Consider the following 24,017-nt stretch of genomic DNA (forward strand, 5'->3'; position numbering starts at 1 on the left):
TATACTACGAAGACTAAAGCTATATCTGAGACTCGTCGTTGCTTGGAGGCTTCAGAAGATCAGATGCACAGTTGTAGTCACGTATGCTCATTCTGTGATATTTAGAGAGATGTACAGCAAATCTCGCTCTTGCACTGAACGAGCATCCACAATTAGTACATTGATATGGCCTGACACCTAAACTGACACCTTCACTTATTAAGAGAACACTCATTATGTTCTAACGCTATACAATACATATTAATGATTTCCAAGTGCAATTAAAAAAGCAGCTGGTTATAAATTGATTAATTTTAGACCTCGATGAGCATTGACGTGATCCTGGAGAAGTCCAGGAGACGCAAAAGCTCGCGCACAATCTGGCCAATCGCACGTGTACTTCAGGGGTCGGGAACGTTGTGTGTAACGCCTTTCATGGACCTGAAACAAAGCTCCTCTTTATTAATTGTAACGTTGCATCTTATACATAATAACATCAATGTTTTTATTGTACTTACTTCAAAAATGAAAAAAAAAACTCACACTTCTAACATGCTTCCTAAGAAGGTAGAAGTCTTGATAATTTTTCCCACATAAACTGCATTGGAAATCTGGAAGGCTATGTTCTCCGAGTGACCTCTTGAAAAATGGGATAAACAAACAATGATATGATCTACAGATCAGATTGTCTGCAGCAGCAATTCTTAAGTAAAATTAGTTAGGATCAACTGATATTCAGCGCTCCTCGATCTTCAGTAAAACCAACTGTGACGAAAACAGGTTGCAGGTGCACCGATGATGAAAGCAGGAATCGAAATAGAATCGCAAACTTGCAGCACACATAAAACAAGTTAATCATCTTGAAATTTGTTCTAAATCCATTCTGTTCCACCTACAAGTTAATCGCTGTTTTAATTTTCAAATTAAAAAAAATGTTCATGACGAAAATCACTTATCACATGAGCATGGTTAATATAAAAGTAGCCAAAAGTGCCGATTGGGTGTCAAAGCGTGACCGAACGGTAGGCCATAATAATCGACGACATCGTTCAGAAAAAAGCAGCGAGGACGCCAGATTCATTATCTTCTTGAAAACCAATTTTAATACTTACTGCAATGCCATAACGAATAGTTTAATCTCTGTTGTATCCGTATTAGTATTAGCGTTCCAGACTGGTTTGCTATCCCAAACTATCGTTTTGCACTTGCTAAAGGTTAACGCTAACTACGTATATGCTTCTACTAACTCTTAGACGCGATCAAAGGGTAACGAATATGTTCAGATGAAAGGAAAGTGTATCAGGGACAAACGTGTCTGTCTTCAATCAAATCGCTAGGGATCTGGAAACGATTGTGGGTGTGTTAGACCTCAATTCAGACTCGTATGCAGCCTATACACTGACCTCTGGGGCTAGGCTTAAGTCGGTCTTGTTATCTTTCGAACCATCTGGACTGCGCACTGCCAGCGGAACTCCTGACCACTGTACTACATCTACATAAAGAGGCGTTCTATTCAGACCTTTCTATATATATATATATATATATATATATATAAATATATATATATATATATATATATATATATATTTATATATATAATATATATTATATATATATATATATATATAGTAGGGTCAAAATAGTATAGTAGGCGGCTTCTCTCGAGGCGCCCCGGTGGAGCGTAGCGGCGAAGAGCGTGGTGAAACCCTTGCCAGCACCTCCCATCGCTGCAGTTTGCGACGGTCCCAACTCGGTTCCAACTGCTGCCTCCACCGCGCCTTTTCGTGCGCGTGCTCAAATGCACCGCAACAACACTCGTGATTCATGTCGTTTTGATCCGACTATAGTAGAGCTTACCTCGACTGGATCCTTGAAATACCCCAACTGGCATTCTCGAAGGAGTTGGCATTTCAAAGTCTGAACAAAGTGCATCTGAACAGTATGATGTTGAAGCGCACTCGGATACTGTTGTCGTTGTAGCACTAGCCGCAGAGTTATCTCGGAATTGCAAACAGAAGGAACCTAAAACTCTATGAATCAATGAGGAAAAACATACTAGAAACAAAGCAAGGAAGAACAGAACAAATTTGAGAGAAAGCATTTTCCAGCTCACCATTTTCCTGTTTCGATGGCTCATGCATGGCAGCGAAATGATCATCCATATCTCCAAGCAGAAATCGAACTGAACAATCTGGGAAAGGGCATTCGAATCCTTCCTTATGAGCTCTGAACCTCAGAGCATCAGCTCTAACAACGAAAAAAACCCCAATGATATAGGCATACCTCACTACGTGTAAATTGTAGTCTTCCAAATCGTTTGTGACAAAAGTGCAGTCCAAACATTTTAGAGAAGGACCTCGTTCTATTTCAGGAAGTCTTTCCAGATGCATATTTCTTGAAGCGACTTCTGATGGAGAACAAGGATGATATTTCATCAGGTGTTTTCTAGATGTAAAACAAGTTCTTGCACGGAGAATAGCAGACGATCAATTCGAAAATGTACTTCAGTCGCCAACGTGCAACACGCATACTGCAACCTGCTACTGTACACATCACACCGTTTTCATGGTTCGCAACTGTGTGTCTTCGAACTGCAGCCTGAGTCTGAAACATAATAGTGAGCAGATTCCTGACATATTAGTTCACCGCCAAAAAGAGGAATTCTATATTAACTTCATATTAGCGAACCTTGTTCGAAAAGTCACAAAACTGGCAGCGATGTAGCTTTGGATGTTCAGTAGAGCAATGTTTCCGTAACAATAAGAAAGTATCGAAACGCTTGTTGCAATCAGAGCATAAGTGAGAATCTGAATCAAAACGGCGATTATCTGTCATCAATGACTTGAAAAATATAGACTATTTCGCAATCTCACCACTGTGTTTATTGACAATATGTCGTTTCACTTTGCTGGGAAAAGGCGCGCAGTAATCGCAAAATGGACAACTGTAACAGCGAGAGATTCATGCCGTTCCGTCCCGTGAGCTGCCGCAGTTAGACCTTTGCTTAAATTCGGCGTTTTGCCATTTTACGAATATTCGCAATTTACTATTCTATTGTCATCCAGTAATATTTGGGTCACTCGGCGCTACCGATGCAACAGTCGTAACGCGACAGCCTACGGAACTGAACTCATGAAAGTCGTGCAAAAATGGCAAATCTATGAGTCTTTCAGCGAAAAAAAGAGATTCATTATTGTCCATAAAAAAGAGATAAACTAACGAATATCTTCCAGCTGATTCTTGCGTTCGCCTCCTGGCATCTATTTTCAAAATGTTCGTTTTCTCTTCAGTCCCTTTTGCCGGAAGGACGCGACGACAACGATATTTTTTACTTCCGGTAGATGAATTTTGCTTGATTCTCACTAGAACACAAGCAAGTCTCCTTTCTCTACGAACCAATCTTGAAATGTTCATGATATGACAGAAACAACGGAATTTTTCCGTCGGGAGTACGCTCAAGCTTGTTTTTCCGATGTGCAGACCAAGCAGCAAAGCAGTCCAAAGACGCTATAGCCTTTCACGAAAAAGTTTCCACTGTTTATAATTATGTTCTTTATAAATGCACCACACAAATACAGTACAATTACATACACTCACCAAAACTATTCTGCGAGCAATTAATCCGGTACCCACAAGTTTCTTCATCCCCTTTGTCAGAATATTCTTCCTCGGAATCAATAACAAACTGGTTTCGAACAGGAGAAGGGCACATATTTGTCTCGCTCGAGTTAGAGGCCTACAAAATTCATCATAAATAAGTCGTATGAATGCGAGCTAGCGTCTGGAGGAAAATATTTGCAACTAACGCTGTAGTCCAGCACATGATCAATGCCACGAGAAGTGGAAGGAACTATTGTTGAATACTTCTTGCGGATGGATGGACTTGCAGACCTCTCCGAGGAGGGAAAAGAGATCGATATGTCTAAATGTTTTTTTTTCAAAAATTCACATTTATGCAAAGAAATGTAAAAATACGCTAGGCAAGATAATATGAAGTATGAGATAAACTACTTTTAATACTAAGAATTATATCACACTTGCATTACAAACTGTTGACATCCACTTCTGAACAAAAAAGAAACTTTTATTTGTTTCTCAATCTTAAACTGAGAAACTGCTGTATAGCTTTGCATTTATTCAATTATCTTATGCTCATGACGCAACGACAGCAACGACTACGGAATTTCCGCACCACCTACAATAAAAACTCTCATCTGCCTTTCAGCTGCTCATCATTTGCTCCATCTATCCTCATTACAATCTCAGAATTGCTCGAACAGTCCACCGGTAGCATTTCCATTCTTCCGGATCTTCCTATGAGTTGTCTGGTGAATTTCATACGTTAAACCGAGGAAGAGAATCATAGTTTCCCAGGACATCGCGAAAAGAATCTGACCACTTGGCACTCCTGCTTCTATCTGTTTGAAGTTGCTGACACCGAAGGCTTTTGTCTTAGTGGTCTTTTGTGGTTGCCTCTAAAACGCACCATATTACCTAATAAACTACATATATTTCTCCCGACCAGGGCTAGGTATACGAGTTAAGTATAACTGAAATTTTGCTTTTCAGTTGTTTGAAGCAGGTCGTGGGGGTATCTTGCTCGCGATGCGTCATGGATGACGAAACAGTGCGTATGTAGGAAATCGCACTGAATTGATGCTTGTTCTTAAAACTGCACTTCATTTGATCTCCTTTCAATACTATTTAGGATCACTACTGTTAAGAGAAGAATTGTTTTGTAGGTGTTTTGTAGGTGGGAGACAGTGAGCAGATTGGAGGTACTTTTAAGTGCTATGTCCATTTCTCATACAACAACGTAGCCTCCCAGGCCCTTCAGTTAAGGGACCCACCATTCCGACAGGCACTGTGTGAAAGTCGCTGCCGATGTTTTAATGGTTGCTAGTCCTTCACATATTCGAATTTTATCTTGATTTCACTGGACTATTATTCACTTTCCCAAAAAAAAAAAGAAAAAAATGAAGCAATTCGGATGGAAGTGGGTGTGGCTATCGAGAAATCCGAGTAGAACCCACGGTTAAAGTTCTCCACTTTCATATCGATGTATTCCCTGTTCGATCTGCGTTCAAGAAAATCAATGTTCAAATGTTATTCGCATGTTGTTGTTGTTCGCAAGCATGAACCTCAATTCGTAGTTGGCAATGCCCTGCGCATCTCCAAGTTGACGTATTCGTTTTCTGATGCAGTATCTCCTTATTGGTTTGAAACACAATTTTCCTTTCAATGAGGCTAAGATATTATAGGAAGTGATCACACTCAATGATATTGATGTATATCACCATAGACGGTATGAATGCTAAAAGGTAATTGTAGGCTACGATGTTGAGCCTTTGTAAATGTTGCGACATTCCCACAATTCTACAACAAAAAACTTCTACTACACAGGTCAGCTCCAGTCTCGGTATAGAAATTCGTAACGATGTAGACATCTGATGGCTCACAATTAGGATTGAGTCCAAATTACCTGAAGCTCGACACCATCCTACGTAATTACGTAATTTCAGGAGGTTTCAGGTGGTTTGGTGCAACTAATTATGAACAATTAATTATAATTAATGAAAAGTCTTGTGCTGCACCTCGCGTATCACGAAACCAACCATGTTGGAGTTTCTGTAGGCAAACATAGAGTTCGAAGCGTAAATCAGGACTGTGAACGTAGGCTCACTCCGTTCTCCTTAATCGTCCTGAAAATTTCGTGGGGAATTGCATTTGTTCCTACGACATAACTGAAAATGCACGCCCCGCACCAGCGATCGAACGGGAAAATAATGAGCTATCCCTAGCAGTCTATCCAAATAAAAAAAAAACCAATGGATATCTTGTTGAGGAGCCCGCTCGTGTAAAAGGTGGTACGCTCTAACGTACATCGTAGGAAGAAACGCCGTAGCTCACATCATTTTCCAGAACGACTAAGAAGATAAAAGTGGGCCATACTCGTAATCTACAACTCCACATTTGCTCACTTGTACCCCGCTATCGTCATTTTTATGATAGGCTGCCTTTAATCTGTCAAGTAATTACTTCCTGCTTACGTTTACAACGAAGGTAGCATATATTTACTATCGAAACCAGTCATTAGGTCACAAATCACTGCCTTTGTACTAAAAAGCGACTACCGTTCTATAGCTCAGGAGTTCACACGTCTTAAGTATTAAATTAAACAACTTAAGTATTCGCACTGCGTGAATTTCGTCCACATTTTCATCTTTGGCTTCGTGCTTCTCTTATAATTAGGAAAGCTGCATCGTTTTACACTAACGGCTAGCCAGCGACAGAAATGGCCTCCTTTGTAAGAAAGAGCACGACGACAAAGATAGCAGAGCTTCTCACAGCGCACTGGGTCATTATTTAAACACGCCATAACACTTAGCATACTTCTGACCATCAAATTCCAGTCCAAAAAAGCACTCGTGTGAACTACGCTGTCTAGTTCACCCTGGTATAAGAAAAATCGGTAAGTACAAGCGCTGTATAAAAAAATCGGCCTTTCAAAGCCAATCTCAATATTTAACAGAAACTCACTATCGTCCACGCTTTCCGTTTTCCTTCGCTCCTTCTTCCTATGCTCAAGCATTGCTTGCTAAAGCGATTAAGCTGTCAATTGGCATTGTCAAGCACGGTAAAAATCAAGATACTTATGAACTTCCAAACATCATTGAGGAAAGTAGTTTTGAACTATTGATCTGCGTGATATTTATGGCCACAACAAGACAATTCATTTAAGAAAAGTACTCAACAAAAAAAAAGGAAGGTGGGTATCGTCAATGGTAACATCGCATAAAATGACACAAAACAACATTAAACATTCTACAGGATATCAGTTCTGTGAAGTGCTGCCTACACGCTCACAACTATCATTCTAAACACCTAATCGAAGATGCAAATCATAGGTCGAATGGGTTAAATCTCAGTCTTCATCCGATGAGTCCGGGGGCAATAGAGCAAACTCAGACGATATGCCAACAACCTTATTTCGTCAACATGTAGATTAGAATTAAGAAAAAGAAACGATGTGCACCTCACTTCATTTTCTTCTGGCGGAAGTAATCCGAACTCAACAGCAGCCTCTCGTCTTTCCTCTGAAGTTTCCAACAACATACTTTTCTCAGGAACATCCACAAACCTAACGGTGTTGTCGTTGTGCACATTCTGTCAATAAGATTTTGATAGCCGAAGGAGTGTATTTGAATCACTAACCATTGACGAATGAAATGAAAACAAAACAACTGCTATTATTTGTTAACATTTTCTATACCCTTTCCACGATGGCAAGCACAAATTAATTTTTGTCAAATAAAGTGAATCTTTTAATACGAAGTATTTAAAAGACTGCAGGTAGAAAACTCAGCAAATTTAGCAGACGCCTATAAGAACCTCGTTAATGTACCGAAAAATATAGTAGGGTAAAAAGGACACGCCGCAGGTACGTAATTGCGTGCGCGCCTTCTCTCGGGGCGTTTTGGTGGAGCGTAGCCGCTAGGACAGTAGTAAAACCTTTGCTGGCACCACCCATCACTGCAGTTTGCGACAGCCCCAAGTCGGTTCCAACTGCTGCCTCCACCGCTCCATTTCGACCACGTACGCGAATGCACTGCAACTATACTCGTCATTCATGTCGTTTTGACCCGACTGTACTCGCAGGGAAAACACGAATATTCGGACAATATTTTGGAAAAGAAGAACTTCAGGCAATATGAATGTTATTCATAACTGTGAAGAGTATCCGATATATCCCAAAACCTTCAGAGTAATGCTGATATTAACACTCAGAAACAAAAAGAATTCGTCAAATCCCACGTTTGGAACGTGATACAATGTTGGGTTGAACAATAAGTCGTGAGCGCTCTTTAAAATGAAAAATGTGTAAAATAGAAAGTGTTTCCACTAGGTTATTCATTACCAGAAAGATAATTTCTCACTCCACAAAATAATCCTATCCAGCGTGAGAAACTGCGCTTATTCCCGCGATTTACTCGGAAACGTCCCACCCTTGTCCACGGATCAAAGCAGCGAGCAAGCGATCGAAGATCGGAGGTCTCATCACCAGCTTATTTACGCGAAACCAATTTATACCCTGCTGGGGAGACGGGAACGTGTACAAAGAGGCGCGCTCTAACGTACCTCGTAGAAATAAATGCCGTTCCGCAGAAAGATCATCAGGAATTGAGTGAGGTTACCCTCACACTCGTAATCTACATCTCAAACGCCATATTTTCCCACAATTTTCCCAACTACGTCAGTTTCTTGATATCCTAACTTTAGTCCACTTGATAAGGTCGCAGATGTTGAAATTGTTGTAAATAGAGAAGGAGCAATGCTTGAGAAGAGCGCTCGACATATGCTTTGGCGTTTCAAAGTTGGGAATTTTGACTCAAAAGCGGATCACAAACCCGTCGACCCAACTGGCGCGGGTTGCGGTAAAAAACACTCTTTTACAATTTTTTGAAAGCAAAAAAGTAAAGTAAGTTAACTAACACTATATTTCCCACTATTCTTAAAACAATTTCCATCGTTCTACAATTTCTCAATGCTTGGTATTAGTTCCTTCCTTTCTGTTTTTTTTTTTTAATTTCCTTCATGCATTTTCTGTTGTTTTCAAAAATTTTTATCCGTCATTAAATGCTGTCCATGCGCAACAAATCAGGCAAACAACTTCAGCGGCTTTCTCATCTCGATAAATTGCGAAGAACTGGAGCAGCTGAAAATGCTCGCTTTGTCTAATTGACACTCCACCTGCATTATCCAAAAAAACAAGAATAAGTAAGATTAAAAAATTGAAAAAGGACTGGACTCTAGGGCGAGAAGCTCTCTATCAAATAATAAGTAGAACCTCGAAAGGACTATTCATTTCTATCTGCATTTTTCACTCTGAAAAAACCGATGAGTTGTTCTTCAGCCTAGTGTAATTAGTTGAACACGTTCGACGGAACAAAATATTAGGACAGATAGTCAAATCTAGCAAATAAGCGCAAACTTAGTATACGGAATTTATATATACTAGTGGTAATGAAAAAAAGAATGTGGATGGTAATAAGCTTACATCAATGGAAGTTAAACGGAGACTTCCAGTGAAACACACCTCAGAAACACACCGACTTTCAATCCAGCTTGGATTGACCTTCATCATTTTCACAACTCTATTTACTGCTTCAGCAAGCTCGTTTTGAAGTGAAGGATCAACTGCGTCGTTAAATTCGTAATCGATCGAATGGACTAAGGCAGTCAGACGGGTAAACTCCGAAGGTACTGAAAATTGAGAGAATGAAGAATAACATTAATGTGAAGAAAAGCAGCTCAATAACTAAAGAAAGGATGATTTGCGCGATTTCTAATAGAGACGTCTAAATACTCTAAGCAAAGGAGGACATCCCTCGAAAACAAATGTATCTGTTGAGAAGACCAGAAAACGGTCACTTATTGAATTATCAAGAGTTTGAGAAATTGCAACACTTCAACACTGCAGCATCTCTTCACTTGAGACGAAAATGGTCATAGAAGCCTTGGACATCAAAAACTTCCCTACCCGATGGGTTTCGGGAATTATGCAGCAAATTTACAACCTTTTTTCTATTTTCTATAGTAACACCACAGTTGCAGCGAATATAGGATTCACACAAGGTAGCAATCTCCTATGGCAATCTCACCTAAAACATCCAGAACAACTCGAAAGGACGCAATGCGGAAACTGAGCGAGATATTCTAGGAGTGAAACGACAGCTACATCAGCTATAACTAGCGAGCAAATGGATAGAACGATCGATGCTCATTCTCTGATCTTTGTTAAAAAAAAAGAAAAGAATCCAAAATAAAAACGCACCTTCCACTTCAGGAAAACCCAAAAGGCTAAGCTGTTTAGGAGTGGGCGGAGAATAAGGTAGACGACAAATTATATACTTACTTAGAGTAGTGGTTTTTGTGCTTTCCTGTAACTGTACCCATACACAAGCAACAACGAGATGTTCAGAGAATGGCGCCTACTCTCAAAATCATGTTTATGGCGGATCCGAAGAGATCAGGAAAGGGTCGACGTTGCTTCAAATGTTGCCCATTTATTACCAGCTCGGTGCATGGTGAGACAATTATCAGCACACGAGACGCTCTACACATGGAATCGACCAGCCAACGGGAAGGACGTGCTACTTGAAAGGATACACATCATAAAAACAATCGATTATGCAGATGTAAAGAGCTCACGCACCAGAGTTACTCATCTCGTGATAGTCTAGGAGAACATTAACTCCAAAATGGCGCTCAAGAATGCGACTTAGGAGGAGCATAACTAAGGCATGTTCATCACAGTCATCCGGAGTTAATAAAAGGACAGATGGCTTCGACTGCAGTTCTATTTCTCGTACTTCAACTGGTGTGTGACGAACCCTTCTTCGCAAAATGAAGACATAAATCATACCGAAGAGAGCTAACACAAAGACTGCCGCTGAAAAATTAAATATATATGGTAATTTCAGAATAAAATATAAGATTTGAGATAGACAGCAAAAGAAAAAATAACTTACAACTCAATGCGTACAGAATTGAAGAGCTAGAATCGCGCATTCGACGTAAACTTTTCCATGACAGACTTGCCCGATCTATAGGCAGAGTAAAATTTAGAACTGTATGAGCACAAAGCCGACATTCCATTCGTGGTATAATCTTGTCATCACAAACAAGTACACAGTCATGGCGATGAATATGTGCGTACGCAACATAATCTCCCTTTGCCACATTACGCCACTGAAAACAAAATTGGTTGAAATCATGGGAAGAATTTCGTAATTGAACTAATTAACCATCTCTTAGAGTGAGATATGTTATCTAAGGTTTGTGATGCTTGTATCACCCGTATTCTCATCTACGACGGTTTTTTTTTTGCCCTCATTTCCTCAAAGCTCTTTCTGAGTGATGTTGAGGTTGGGGTATTTCATCCCCATCTGAAAGTAATGATAACATGAAACACCTTGTCCCTTCATTCTCTTCACTATATATAAGGTAGCCAGCTAACTTTCATCACTAACACAAATACAATTAGAGGGTTAAACGCATAAGTGGACAATAACGCGCAACCTCGCCCATTTAGCTGTTCCCTTGGGCGTCTACTCTGATGCAGCGCTACCACTCCAAACAGTTCTGCATGTGTGTACATACTCCTGCACCAATCCCTCTGGCGCTGCGCTCGCCTTCTCAACCGCTTAGGCTTGGGTCCTCTCGCTGAGACCCCAAGAGAGCTTTGAGTCAAGTCGGCGATCTCTCACTCACTATGGGTTCGGTTACAACCGTTCCCACTTCTGGAGGATATCCTTGGAAACGCTATCGTCTCGATCGCACTAAACCAGTGACTTGATCCTTCCCTTCAAGTCGAGCGGGTCTCCGCTACGAGGTCCCGCACTGGACTAGACGAACCACTGGCTGACTGTGAGCGAGCTCCTTGTATAGAAGGATTTCTCGAGCGATATCACGTGGATACCTCTCATGTGACTGACCGCACATGACAGCTCAGTACAATTCGAGCTCAAAATTGCGAAATCGAAAGAGCAACATTATGAAACGACTAACTACAGTAACAGTATGCAACAGATACATAACATTCTATATACACCGATACACGGTACTGACACTGCTGTACTTTTTTTGCTAACTTCTATTCGTCCTTACAGCGCTGCGGCACTAACGCAGTTGAACCCGTTTGTGACACTATTACTTTCGTGCTGCAAAGTGCATTTGTTAGCTTTCCAATTTGACTATGAAAAATAAAGATACTTGTACCAGCACCTCTGATAGCACCTAGTGGGATATAATCTATGGAATAAATTCCCAAAGTAACTTGAAAACTAACCTTCAAACCCGTATCTGGATGAACAATGCTGAACGTCTGTAAAGGATGAAGTGCTCCGTCTGCGTGCCGTTCAAAAATTGAAACAGTTATTGCTCTGGCTGAAGAGGTTCGGAAATTTTGAAAAGAAGGGGTGAATTCAAAAAGTGAAAAATTACCATGGTATGACGCGGGCCCTTCAACACGTAACCAAATACCATCTTCTTCGCTGAAGTCAACAATTAGAAGAGGAGACCATTCGGGACTTGGAATATCCTAAAGAACAAATACGAATAGGAGGACAAAACACATAGAGAGGAAATAGGAATTCTCAGTTGTAGTGCTGAAAAATTATTACCTTGTTTGCGTAGTATTCAGCGATAGTTGGGGATAACTGGATATCCGAAGGTGAAGTAATAAGCAAGGTTGAGCTGACAACACGTATTGGAAGCAAAAATATGAGTGCATTGAAAATTACACATACCGGCACCTCTGAGGAAAGATCGTCACATTCACAATGTACTGAGACAGACCAAAAACGCGGAAGCATGAATATCCAAAATGGGTCGGCAGCTGAAGAAGGAAAACGCTCAGTACAGAATAAAATATTATGTACTTCGATGAAAAACAATGGACTAAGCACAGCTTGCCGAAGCATTACGAAAATACTAAGATCAACTAGTATACTCACAGAAACAATATCCTTTTTGTGAAAGACTAGCGCTCTACATGGCCATAACCAGCGACCTTGATTCGTCATTCGTTGAGTATCGTGACAATAGATATCTTCAGCGTCAGGTGCATATACGCATTGCAGACGAATGACAACAGAATCCACATGTTCATGAACCGTCACAGATATGTTCAATTCAATATATGGCAATCTAATAAAACGGATCTCTTAATTTAAAATAGGAGAAGATTCAAAGTGTTCGTAATTCCTTTCCTTGAAATATATCGCTTCTGTTATTACAAGCCAATAATTTTCTAACTCATGTAATAATTGTAAAATCACCGTGTAATATAACTCAAAAAACGAGAGCATCAGAGGTCGATAACCACTGTACTCTAGCGTAGTTTATCTGGTAGCAATACAAAAATATAAGACATGCTGGAGGAAACAGAAATGTTACGAAGACTAAGGAAGTTTCTTGGAAGAGCGCAGCATCTATTACTTTCTATAAATGCTATGTAATCTACACGTCGGAGCACTTACGGTAACAAGAAATAAAAACAAACAACAACAAAAACACATTGAATTTACTTGCGCATGACTCATCTAAATAAATAAATAGACAATAAATGTAAATAGTGACAATAAACAGTACGCTAAGTACCATTTCTAATGAAAACCTGACGTTAGTGTTTTGGAACATCTCCCTAAACATATAACATCTCCCTTCTCAATGTCGATTATGAGCAACAACTGGGTAAAATGTAGTTGAGGGAGGGGATTGATTTGATTATATACCCCGAGATATAAGGGCACTCCGTGCGTCCTTATTTCTCGAGGTAAATAATTAAACCAATCAAAAAATGAATTGATATAAACAACTAAATCATTAATCAATCGGTGCCTAAGCATTAGTCTTAGAGGATCTATGACATGTAAGCTAAAGTTACTAAGAGAAAAAAAAACTAAGTTGGAGCGTCGAGAAATAAGGGCGCCACTGAGTGCCGATTTCGCCTGAAGGCATCACCCCACGAATCTGAGGTGGTGCAGATTTTAGGTGGAGTATTCCTATACGGGATGGGAGACTATGGAGAGGGGGGTGATTCCGTCCATTTCTTCCTAATTACCGTAAAAAAACGGCCTAGAAGATACGGCTTCAGGCGTTCTGGCGCACTATTGTCGAACTCCCTGTAGAAAATAGTGCGCCAGAACGCCTGAAGCCGTATCTTCTAGGCCGTTTTTTTACGGTAATTAGGAAGAAATGGACGGAATCACCCCCCTCTCCATAGTCTCCCATCCCGTATAGAAATACTCCACCTAAAATCGGCACCACCTCAGATTCGTGGGGTGATGCCTTTAACATGCCTGATAGGCGGACAAAGTCAAAGAACATCAGACAAGCTCATGACATCAGTAATAATCGCTCCTCGCGCTAACCGGTCAAGTTTGAGTCGTAAGCGTAATCCTTACTCAGTTCCTTTTCCATTCTTATTTGTCCCTAATAATTCGGAATGCTTATATTACGTTAATATACTAGAACGATAAACAAAAATGGTAGTATGTTGGAAAGAAACGAAAAAAAAAACGTGCACAGTCAATGTCTACATGAAGGAGAAGACGAACAAATGAAGAATGAATATGAATCTGAGGATCTTTTTAGTGAAGAACAGACGGTGAACCACTTCACTAGCATTACTATGTAAAGAAAACACTCTTCAAATTTGCAAGGAGATGGCCTGTCAAGCCGGATGTGCGAAGAGCCGACACCGCCTAACTTTCACTAACCACCTTCGAAAAATTGCAATTTGATTTCTATTTGGTTATTAGTGAATGCAGAAAGACACATCAACCTACAAATTGTTATTGTTATCAAAACGAGCAATAGGAGATAGTTCTACCGAAAGCAAACCAACACGACAAGGAGGGAGTTCATTTTCTGCCCCTGAAAAAAAGCGGTTTGACATAACGAAGTCCAGAGCATGATTGTAGTAGAAAGATCGAACTAACCGGAATAAAAATTTGCTTCATAATTGCTCACACAGGCTTCTGATGTTCCAATGACACTATATACAGAATCAGGCGAGAATGAATTTTCATCGTAGTTGATTCTAACACTATTATAACAGCGATCGCATAAGCAAACAACCAAAAGATAACAGAAAAGCAATGTAAAAAAATAGGATAGTGCTGGATTAACAAAAAGCGTCATCGCCAAACGCCGTTCTAAGCAGAGGCCTAGAATTAGGCATTGGATGTTAGGCCATCATGAAGTGAAAACATAGCTCACTTCTTTGTCGACCGAGCCTTCAGTATTCTTGTTAATGTCTGCGTCCAATGAAGAAGCGTGTTCTCTGTTATGTTTTGCCCGTATAAACGTCTTCGGATGAATGGGGAACAACCCCGAGAGTCCTGAAATTAAAAAAAAAAACATCAACAAAGGTTGCACAAAGACAAGTTTCAGAGAAAATGTAGTTGGGAGGGGGGCACTCAACTGCGGCCTTATTTCTGAAAACTCTATCTTCATTTTTTTTTCTCTTAGTATCTTTAGCTTACATATTAAAGACCTTCTAAAGCTAATGCTCAGGTCCTTGGGCTCCGATTGACTTAGCTATTTATTTCTAAATATGAGGGCGCAGTTAAATGACCTCCCCAACTACATTTATCTCGATGCTTCTATGTGAGTGTTCCGTACTGCTGGTTATAAAACGGGAATTGAATGGAACTTCAACAAATTGAGATGTCTCACCTAGAAGTTCTAAAACAGGGACAGATATATTGGCGTTTCTCTCGCCTATCCAGTACTTGAGCCGTCCAAAGTTGAGAGACACTAATTTCTCGTTTCTGAAGTTTGGTAACGGGTCAAACGTACCAACCTGAAATACACGGAGTAGTCTTTAAATGTTCCCTTAAGTGAATAAATACATACCTGCTCAAGAATATTCCCCTCGTATCTTCTTCCCAAAGCTCTGTCAGGAAAAACACAAATATGGTAAAATGGGCGATTTGCACACCCAAAAAGAGCTAAGCCAATCGAAGGACGACCGTAATACTTGGGAATGACGAGTTTCCGCATCTTAACTAGGAAGCACCACACATAAAGCGAACCGATTCCCGAGACTTCCGACGAAACTTCTCAAAACAGTTGGTGAAACTGCAATTATAAAGATGATAAGCAGATAATTCAATTCATCGGAGGAATTCATCGACATAACCACTAGCTCTTTGAAAATGAGATGCTTGATTCATTTGTAACTCAGAACTTCTCATGGAAATAAGCCAGGAGTCAAAAACTGGAAGTAGGCCACGCGAAGACAAATACTATCCCAATATCAAATAGTGATACAGATAACACTCGTTTTATATGACGCCAAAGAACAAGCACAGGAGATGTGAACTAAGCGCACAGTCACAGAAGTATCAGCCAACCGGCGGCCGAATTGCGGTCCGGTACCTAGCTGTCAAATATGTTGTTACCTCCGTGATTACACTCAATGTAGAAATATTTGGAACACCAGGAATTGTGGTTGTTGTTTGTTTTCGATACTGTCTATTTCATGTTGCACTGTTACATATTTTATGTAGTGAAAGGCAATGATGGAAATCAGTAAGTTAATCAGTAATCAATAGGAGTCAGAAATGACGTTGGTGTTCTTTCAGAGACAAGACGAACTACGCAGCCTACCCGCCACCGCAACCACACGTAGCCATCTAGCAAATGTGCATTGTGTGATCTACTCACACATGGGTTTTCACGGCAAAGTGGAAAATTACACACAACTATATAATAATGGTACAAAATTGCCGTTTATGAAATCTTAAAGGCATCACTCCACGAATCTGAGGTGGTACAGATTTCAGGTGGAGTATTTGTATACGGGATGGGAGACTATGGAGAGGGGGGTGATTCCGTCCATTTCTTCCTAATTACCGTTAAAAAACGGCCCGGAAGATACGGCTTCAGGCATTCTGGCGCACTATTTTCTACAGGGAGTTCGACTGAAGCGCGCCAGCCTTGTGCGGCGCCGCATCTTCCGGGCCGTTTTTTACGGCAATTAGGAAGAAATGGACGGAATCATGCCCCTCTCCATAGTCTCCCATCTCGTATACGAATACTCCACCTGAAATCTGCACCACCTCAGATTCGTGGGGTGATGTCTTTAGACTGCTTTCTGACCATTATCGACTTCCATCCTCCCGTTCTTTCTTGCTTTCACACCTCTTTTTTTTGCTAGAAAGTGCCTTCAACTGCCCTGTCTGATTATTTCTAAACCTTAGACCTTAAACTTTAACCCGAAGCAAGAGGAAATTCCATGTCTTTGACATCTCAGAACTCTTTTCTTTGAAGACAGCTCTTACTTGCGCAGTGTTGCGGACCTTCCCATCGGATCAAATCAACTCTCAATCTCTGACAAGGGTCTTTCATAGACTCAGGGAAATAGATCCCTGGTCTTTGAACTCATGCGATCTCAAGCAATTAGATATCTCGGTGTGGGACAACATGGAAGTATTCAGCACTCCTTTCATTCCTCATAAGAAGTTCTGAGGAGGACTGTTGGGTTATTAAACAACGAAGTACGTCAGAGAGTAGTTAAAGACATCATAAACGCGCAACTTTATATCATTATTGTATAGGCTTTTATTGACAAAGGAAAGATTTTTGTATATGTGTGTGTGTATATGTGTATATGTGTGTATATGTATATGTGTGTGTATGTGTGTATATGTGTATGTGTGTATGTGTATGTGTATGTGTATGTGTATGTGTATGTGTATGTGTGTGTATGTGTATGTGTATGTGTATGTGTGTATGTGTATGTGTGTGTGTATGTGTAATGTATGTGTAATGTTTTCCAAATGTAGAACTGACGTGTCTAGAAAGAAGACTATGAAATCTTTTCCCTTTAGTTCTAACAAAAAAAGATGAAGAAAGATGGCTTCAAACTTTCTGTGGTGTTCGCTTCGTTCCCTTCACTGATCAATGAAAATTAATAGTAGTGTATTATTCTCTTAAATTACATTTGTGTTGATCTAACAATTGAACTTTGCTTTCTTACTCCTTTTTAAATGTAAATGAAGGAGAAAGATTTCATAGTTTTCTTTCTAAACGCGTCAGTTCTACACTTGGAGAATGCTCAGACTTCAGCTTCAAGCACTCCTTCGATTCCAATATAATGTAGACACAATTTAAAAGTATTACTCGAAGAATATGTGTTCTTCCTGATTTTCCCCAACAGTCATCACAGAATGATGTTTTAACTTAAAATCACGTAAATGACATCATCATACTGATAAAGATAAGTTCCATATCAGATCATGTTAATTGTTCGGCACTATTTAAGCAGCCGTTTGTGTGGGTGTCTCCACTTTCTGAAGAATGCATACTACCAAGTTGAGGGAAACAAGTGCAGTGAAATAGATACGCGGAGGAGTCGCAGAGGTGCAATGCAACACATGCAGTGGCTACGGATATAAAACTGTTCAACGTCTAATTTACCTTTCGCGACATCCACACAAAGTTATTGCGCGCTGATCCGGCGCCGATCACACACACACACACACACACACACACACACACACACACACACACACACACACACACACACACACACACACACACACACACACACACACACACACACACACACACACACACACACACACACACACACACACACACACACACACACACACACACACACACACACACACACACACACACACACACACACACACACACACACACACACACACACACACACACACACACACACACACACACACACACACACACACACACACACACACACACACACACACACACACACACACACACACACACACACACACACACACACACACACACACACACACACACACACACACACACACACACACACACACACACACACACACACACACACACACACACACACACACACACACACACACACACACACACACACACACACACACACACACACACACACACACACACACACACACACACACACACACACACACACACACACACACACACACACACACACACACACACACACACACACACACACACACACACACACACACACACACACACACACACACACACACACACACACACACACACACACACACACACACACACACACACACACACACACACACACACACACACACACACACACACACACACACACACACACACACACACACACACACACACACACGTGACATAATAAGCCTATTATTATATACCAATCCGGACTTCAGACTTTGTGGTGTTTTCTTCGCTGATCAATTAATCAAAGTTAGTCAAAAATTAATGGTAGTGACATTACTGTAAGATCAGAATTCTGCTTTTCTAGCAACATTTTCTTTTTTTTAACTATAAATAAGAGCGAAAGAATTCATAGTTTTCTTTCTAAACGTGTACGTTCTACATTTTGAGAATGTTCAAACTTATGCTTCAAACACTCCTTCGATTCCATTATAATATAGACACAATTTTAAAGCATTACTTGACGTATGGGTTTTCTTCCTGTTTCTTCCAACAGCTATGAATCAATGATTGTTCAACATAAAATGACGAGAGCGACACCATCGTACTGATAAAGATAACGTTCCTCGTCAGATAATGTAACCTGTTGGCTACTATTCGAGCAGCCGCTTGCATTCGTGCTTCCACTTTCTGGGGAGGGCATGTTACCAACCTGAGGCAAACATGCAAGGAAACAGACGCACAGAGGCAGGGTCAGGCGTATAGTTGGGAAAAATCCCTCCTAAAAACGACCCCCCTTCGCAGACCCTCCCAAAAACGACCCCCTCATCTCGTTCCTACCAGTACAGCTGCCCACGCAGCAATCAAAATTTGGGTATAATAAAAATTAAAAAAAAAAAAACAAATAAACGCCTAATAAATAAATTAAAACAATACGATGTAACAAACAAATAATAAATTATTTTAAAAAATAGTAATGCTACAAGTAAAACAAAATACATATTGTAATGCAGCGATATTAGTGGAATAAATAATAACTAGAAATTATATGTTCATGTTAATTATATGTTTAAGATGCCGCGTGCTAGATGGAGGAAGATCAAGAAAAGTAAAAGTTTTAAACAATAAACAAAAGTTCGATCCCCGCCGGAACCATTATTTTTGCAAAACGAAAAAACAGCTGGAAAAGAAGGAGAACACCTTTTAAAACAATTTTCACACTATTTCCGACTATTACCAAACAATTTTACTCATCGACAACGGAAATGAACGGATGAGAGTTCGATCCCCGCCGGAATCTAGATTATTGCAAAACCGAAAAAAAATCACTGAGAAGAACATTTCACCGGCAATTTTCTGAAATTGTGTTTAGAGCACTGTTTGTCATATACAAGTGTTATACATAGGTGATTTTAGCGATTAGAACGAGGCGTTAATTGGAAATTACTGCTGTACAGGTCGGATTTTGTTACCTTGAAATAAACATGAATAACTCACTAACGAAGAGACATAAGACCTTTAAAAAAGTAAAAGCAAATTATGATAGCAAAAATCACCCTCTACAACATACTTTAAACCGAATTCGTTTTTATAAACTATGAGCAGAGTTATGGAAATTTGTTTAAAGTCACACAGATTTTGACGCGTTGCCGAAATCCTGAGATTTCGCTCTTTTTCAAGTTGCGAGAATACGGTAGCGCCGTTGAAACATTCGACTCTATATTTGGATAGAGCATCAAGGAAAACCCTTAACTGCAAATTTTGGCCTCTGTAAGTGTTCTGGTTTTCTCAAAAGCTAGTTGAGAAAAACTCGAAAATTTGAGACAAAAATTGGGAGTTTTCTCAACTAGGTTTCAAAAAGACTAGGAAAGCTAGAGGCACCAAACTTCGTAGAAATATAGAAGAAATCTCTCCCTACAGATCGCAGCCAGCTTTATTGCATAAAATTCACTTTGAGCGTAGATATTCAGAAACTCGTGGAGCCCACTTTGTACTAATTTTAACCCTAATTACACCTGTAGATGTCTTTTTTTCGCTCAGTAGCAGCCTCAGAATTGCTTTTTCGACTGAAAGTAAGAAGTTCGTCACTGTAGGATGAGAAATGTGCTTTTTAAATTCTTTTACGCCAAATGCAAAAATAGCACCTTTGCAGGGATTGATCCCTGACATTCACAATAAAAACAGCGCGGCATCTCGTTGAGCCATCCAACCTTGCTAAGTTACCAGCACCAGCCCTATTTCAACAGCGCGTGTAAAGGCCAATTAACAGATGTCCTTATCGAAGTCTTTGTAATCACGCATAAATAAGTCTGCACTACACTTACCAACTTGAGCCAGCGTACTTGCTTTTCATTGCAGCTATCTTTCTACTTTTACTTAGTGCTCTTACACTTCTGTTAGCTTCCGATATTGAATTGGCTGTGACGAAGAGTGCCAAAGCACTGTGCAAGCTATGAAGATTGCCTTTTACGGTAATTAATACGAAGGCACCTCTGGTTAGTTTCATTTCTTTCATATAAATTAGTAACACACAATTTTGTTGTTTAGACTGTAATTTTGTAGTGCTTAGACTTGATGGGTTTGACAAAAAGTCGATTTTTTGAAAGAACAAAAACTTTCAGGTAGTTAATTGCATTTAAAATAATGGGTTTCCTATTTCATCACATCACAACATTATCGCTTTATTTATTATGCATCACATTTATTCAAGATTTCAATTGTTTTGGTTTGTGCCACCGAAGCGACTCCGACGTCATCAAGCATCAGTTAGAGTAGCAAAAAATGCTGTCGTCCATATTCAAGATTGGCTCAAAAAGCACAGTAGTTTCATTACCAGAACTATGAAGAATAAATTTTTTAAAAATCACTTTTTTGGTTTGTGTACCCTCTTTTTATCCTAACTGTTTATGCTACAATAGTCTTCCTCAACTGCAACCGCGAGTCTTCTTCAATCGTTTATTCGAATATTAAAAAAATCTATTTATTCTATATCATTTATTTTTATATTAAACAGAACTCAAGTGCTGAATATGCATCATTGACGTTTTTTCTTCTTTGAGACAACTCTTCCATTTTTTAGTCGCAGATATCGGGACCGGGAAAGGTGCTATTTTTGCATTTGGCGTAAAAGAATTTAAAAAGCACATTTCTCATCCTACAGTGACGAACTTCTTACTTTCAGTCGAAAAAGCAATTCTGAGGCTGCTACTGAGCGAAAAAAAGACATCTACAGGTGTAATTAGGGTTAAAATTAGTACAAAGTGGGCTCCACGAGTTTCTGAATATCTACGCTCAAAGTGAATTTTATGCAATAAAGCTGGCTGCGATCTGTAGGGAGAGATTTCTTCTATATTTCTACGAAGTTTGGTGCCTCTAGCTTTCCTAGTCTTTTTGAAACCTAGTTGAGAAAACTCCCAATTTTTGTCTCAAATTTTCGAGTTTTTCTCAACTAGCTTTTGAGAAAACCAGAACACTTACAGAGGCCAAAATTTGCAGTTAAGGGTTTTCCTTGATGCTCTATCCAAATATAGAGTCGAATGTTTCAACGGCGCTACCGTATTCTCGCAACTTGAAAAAGAGCGAAATCTCAGGATTTCGGCAACGCGTCAAAATCTGTGTGACTTTAAACAAATTTCCATAACTCTGCTCATAGTTTATAAAAACGAATTCGGTTTAAAGTATGTTGTAGAGGGTGATTTTTGCTATCATAATTTGCTTTTACTTTTTTAAAGGTCTTATGTCTCTTCGTTAGTGAGTTATTCATGTTTATTTCAAGGTAACAAAATCCGACCTGTACAGCAGTAATTTCCAATTAACGCCTCGTTCTAATCGCTAAAATCACCTATGTATAACACTTGTATATGACAAACAGTGCTCTAAACACAATTTCAGAAAATTGCCGGTGAAATGTTCTTCTCAGTGATTTTTTTTCGGTTTTGCAATAATCTAGATTCCGGCGGGGATCGAACTCTCATCCGTTCATTTCCGTTGTCGATGAGTAAAATTTTAATTTAAAATTGTTTTTTTTTTTAATAATTTTTTTAAAAAAGGTGTTCTCCTTCTTTTCCAGCTGTTTTTTCGTTCTGCAAAAATAATGGTTCCGGCGGGGATCGAACTCTCATCCGTTCATTTCCGTTGTCGATGAGTAAAATTGTTTGGTAATAGTCGGAAATAGTGTGAAAATTGTTTTAAAAGGTGTTCTCCTTCTTTTCCAGCTGTTTTTTCGTTTTGCAAAAATAATGGTTCCGGCAGGGATCGAACTTTTGTTTATTGTTTAAAACTTTTACTTTTCTTGATCTTCTTCCATCTAGCACGCGGCATCTTAAACATATAATTAACATGAACATATAATTTCTAGTTATTATTTATTCCACTAATATCGCTGCATTACAATATGTATTTTGTTTTACTTGTAGCATTACTATTTTTTAAAATAATTTATTATTTGTTTGTTACATCGTATTGTTTTAATTTATTTATTAGGCGTTTATTTGTTTTTTTAAAATTTTTATTATACCCAAATTTTGATTGCTGTGTGGGCAGCTGTACTGGTAGGAACGAGATGAGGGGGTCGTTTTTGGGAGGGTCTGCGAATTGGGGTCGTTTTTAGGAGGGATTTTTCCCAACTATACGCTTGACCCTGATTATAACACAACAATACTATGGCGTTGGACCCGTTGCACCCCCTTTTATAGCCATCTGGCACCGGCGCACCAATCCGACGCTGTGGGACCTATCGCACCCATTTTGTAGCTTTCTGACGTCGGCGCACCAACTCGACGCTGGTGGACCCGTTGCATCCCTTTTTTCGAATTTCGTGACTGACTCACACACATGACGGAATAAGCCAGTTATTATATAGCATGATCATGATCATGATTGTAAATATAGCTCTTACATAATTTTCTAAATCGTAACAAAGCATGAATTACGTAACGTTACTCACTGTATTCATATACATGGGCCTTCGGTGAAAGGTGTGGGTGGAGGCTAAAGATGGACATTGCGCCTGGATACGCGTAGCGGCCATCGCTCTGCAGGCACACACATCGGCTGCACCCAATTTGCTTGGGTATCTCCTGAGACCTCCTTTCCAGAAGTGCCTTTGGCCCTGACATCATTTGTATGGATGACCAACAGACGTGCGTCCCTTTTTGCCTATTGCCCAATGTAGCGGTCATCTGCTTCAGTAGTTCACCGTGCTCGACCATCTCCTCTCCTCCTGGCAGCGGTTATTGTGGTTAGGAACTCTTCCCTTGCACATGAAACAACGCTGTCGGATGCCTAAGGATAGTCGCTAGACTTGAAGGTGGCTTAAACAGCAACATTCGCACTCTTAATGTTTCACGCGTTAAAATGATACTTAAAAATGGAGCGAGGCGAAGTTGGTACTTAAAAGTTAAGTTCGGTCTGCTTCAATACGACGTAAAAAGAGAAGCTCATGGTCGTCAATGCCACTTTAGGAGGTTATGCAACAGGTCGGTTCAACTATCCGAATTTGAGGTCCCCTTGATCTCTGACTATCCGTGGGGATTCTTGGC

At 39.9% G+C, this 24,017-nt stretch overlaps 2 protein-coding genes across 5 annotated transcripts; both read right to left on the reverse strand.

The window, feature by feature from the left end:
* Positions 1–19: 19 nt before the first annotated feature.
* Positions 20–6,855, reverse strand: RB195_018137 (uncharacterized protein; the record flags this gene model as incomplete). Of its 2 annotated transcripts, XM_064185435.1 has the most annotated exons (14): positions 20–177; positions 300–420; positions 523–590; positions 1,837–2,001; positions 2,093–2,205; positions 2,263–2,424; positions 2,483–2,583; positions 2,668–2,786; positions 2,853–2,923; positions 3,200–3,341; positions 3,577–3,715; positions 3,786–3,901; positions 6,520–6,577; positions 6,847–6,855. In XM_064185435.1, 14 exons carry the CDS (start codon positions 6,853–6,855, stop codon positions 20–22), a joined length of 1,542 nt encoding a protein of 513 aa, XP_064041316.1. The 2 variants fall into 2 exon arrangements, with proteins under 2 accessions (XP_064041316.1, XP_064041317.1); XM_064185436.1 differs by lacking the exon at positions 6,847–6,855 and having other exon boundaries at positions 6,520–6,571.
* Positions 6,856–6,904: 49 nt separating this feature from the next.
* RB195_018138 (uncharacterized protein) lies at positions 6,905–15,552 on the reverse strand (the record flags this gene model as incomplete). Of its 3 annotated transcripts, XM_064185437.1 has the most annotated exons (17): positions 6,905–6,964; positions 7,021–7,146; positions 7,385–7,588; positions 9,077–9,243; positions 9,815–9,920; positions 9,976–10,136; positions 10,196–10,432; positions 10,512–10,731; positions 11,831–11,928; positions 11,986–12,082; positions 12,165–12,237; positions 12,291–12,379; positions 12,498–12,690; positions 14,334–14,421; positions 14,487–14,714; positions 15,226–15,352; positions 15,406–15,552. In XM_064185437.1, the coding sequence occupies 17 exons, from the start codon at positions 15,550–15,552 to the stop codon at positions 6,905–6,907; spliced, it is 2,421 nt and encodes an 806-aa protein (XP_064041318.1). The 3 variants fall into 3 exon arrangements, with proteins under 3 accessions (XP_064041318.1, XP_064041319.1, XP_064041320.1); XM_064185438.1 differs by lacking the exons at positions 7,385–7,588; positions 15,226–15,352; positions 15,406–15,552 and having other exon boundaries at positions 14,487–14,688; XM_064185439.1 differs by lacking the exons at positions 6,905–6,964; positions 7,021–7,146; positions 7,385–7,588; ... (9 more) ...; positions 12,498–12,690; positions 14,334–14,421 and adding an exon at positions 14,767–14,888 and having other exon boundaries at positions 14,703–14,714.
* Between the last annotated feature and the right edge of the window lie 8,465 nt (positions 15,553–24,017).

Source organism: Necator americanus, chromosome II (genome assembly GCF_031761385.1).
Source record: "Necator americanus strain Aroian chromosome II, whole genome shotgun sequence".
NCBI classification, from domain to species: domain Eukaryota; kingdom Metazoa; phylum Nematoda; class Chromadorea; order Rhabditida; family Ancylostomatidae; genus Necator; species Necator americanus.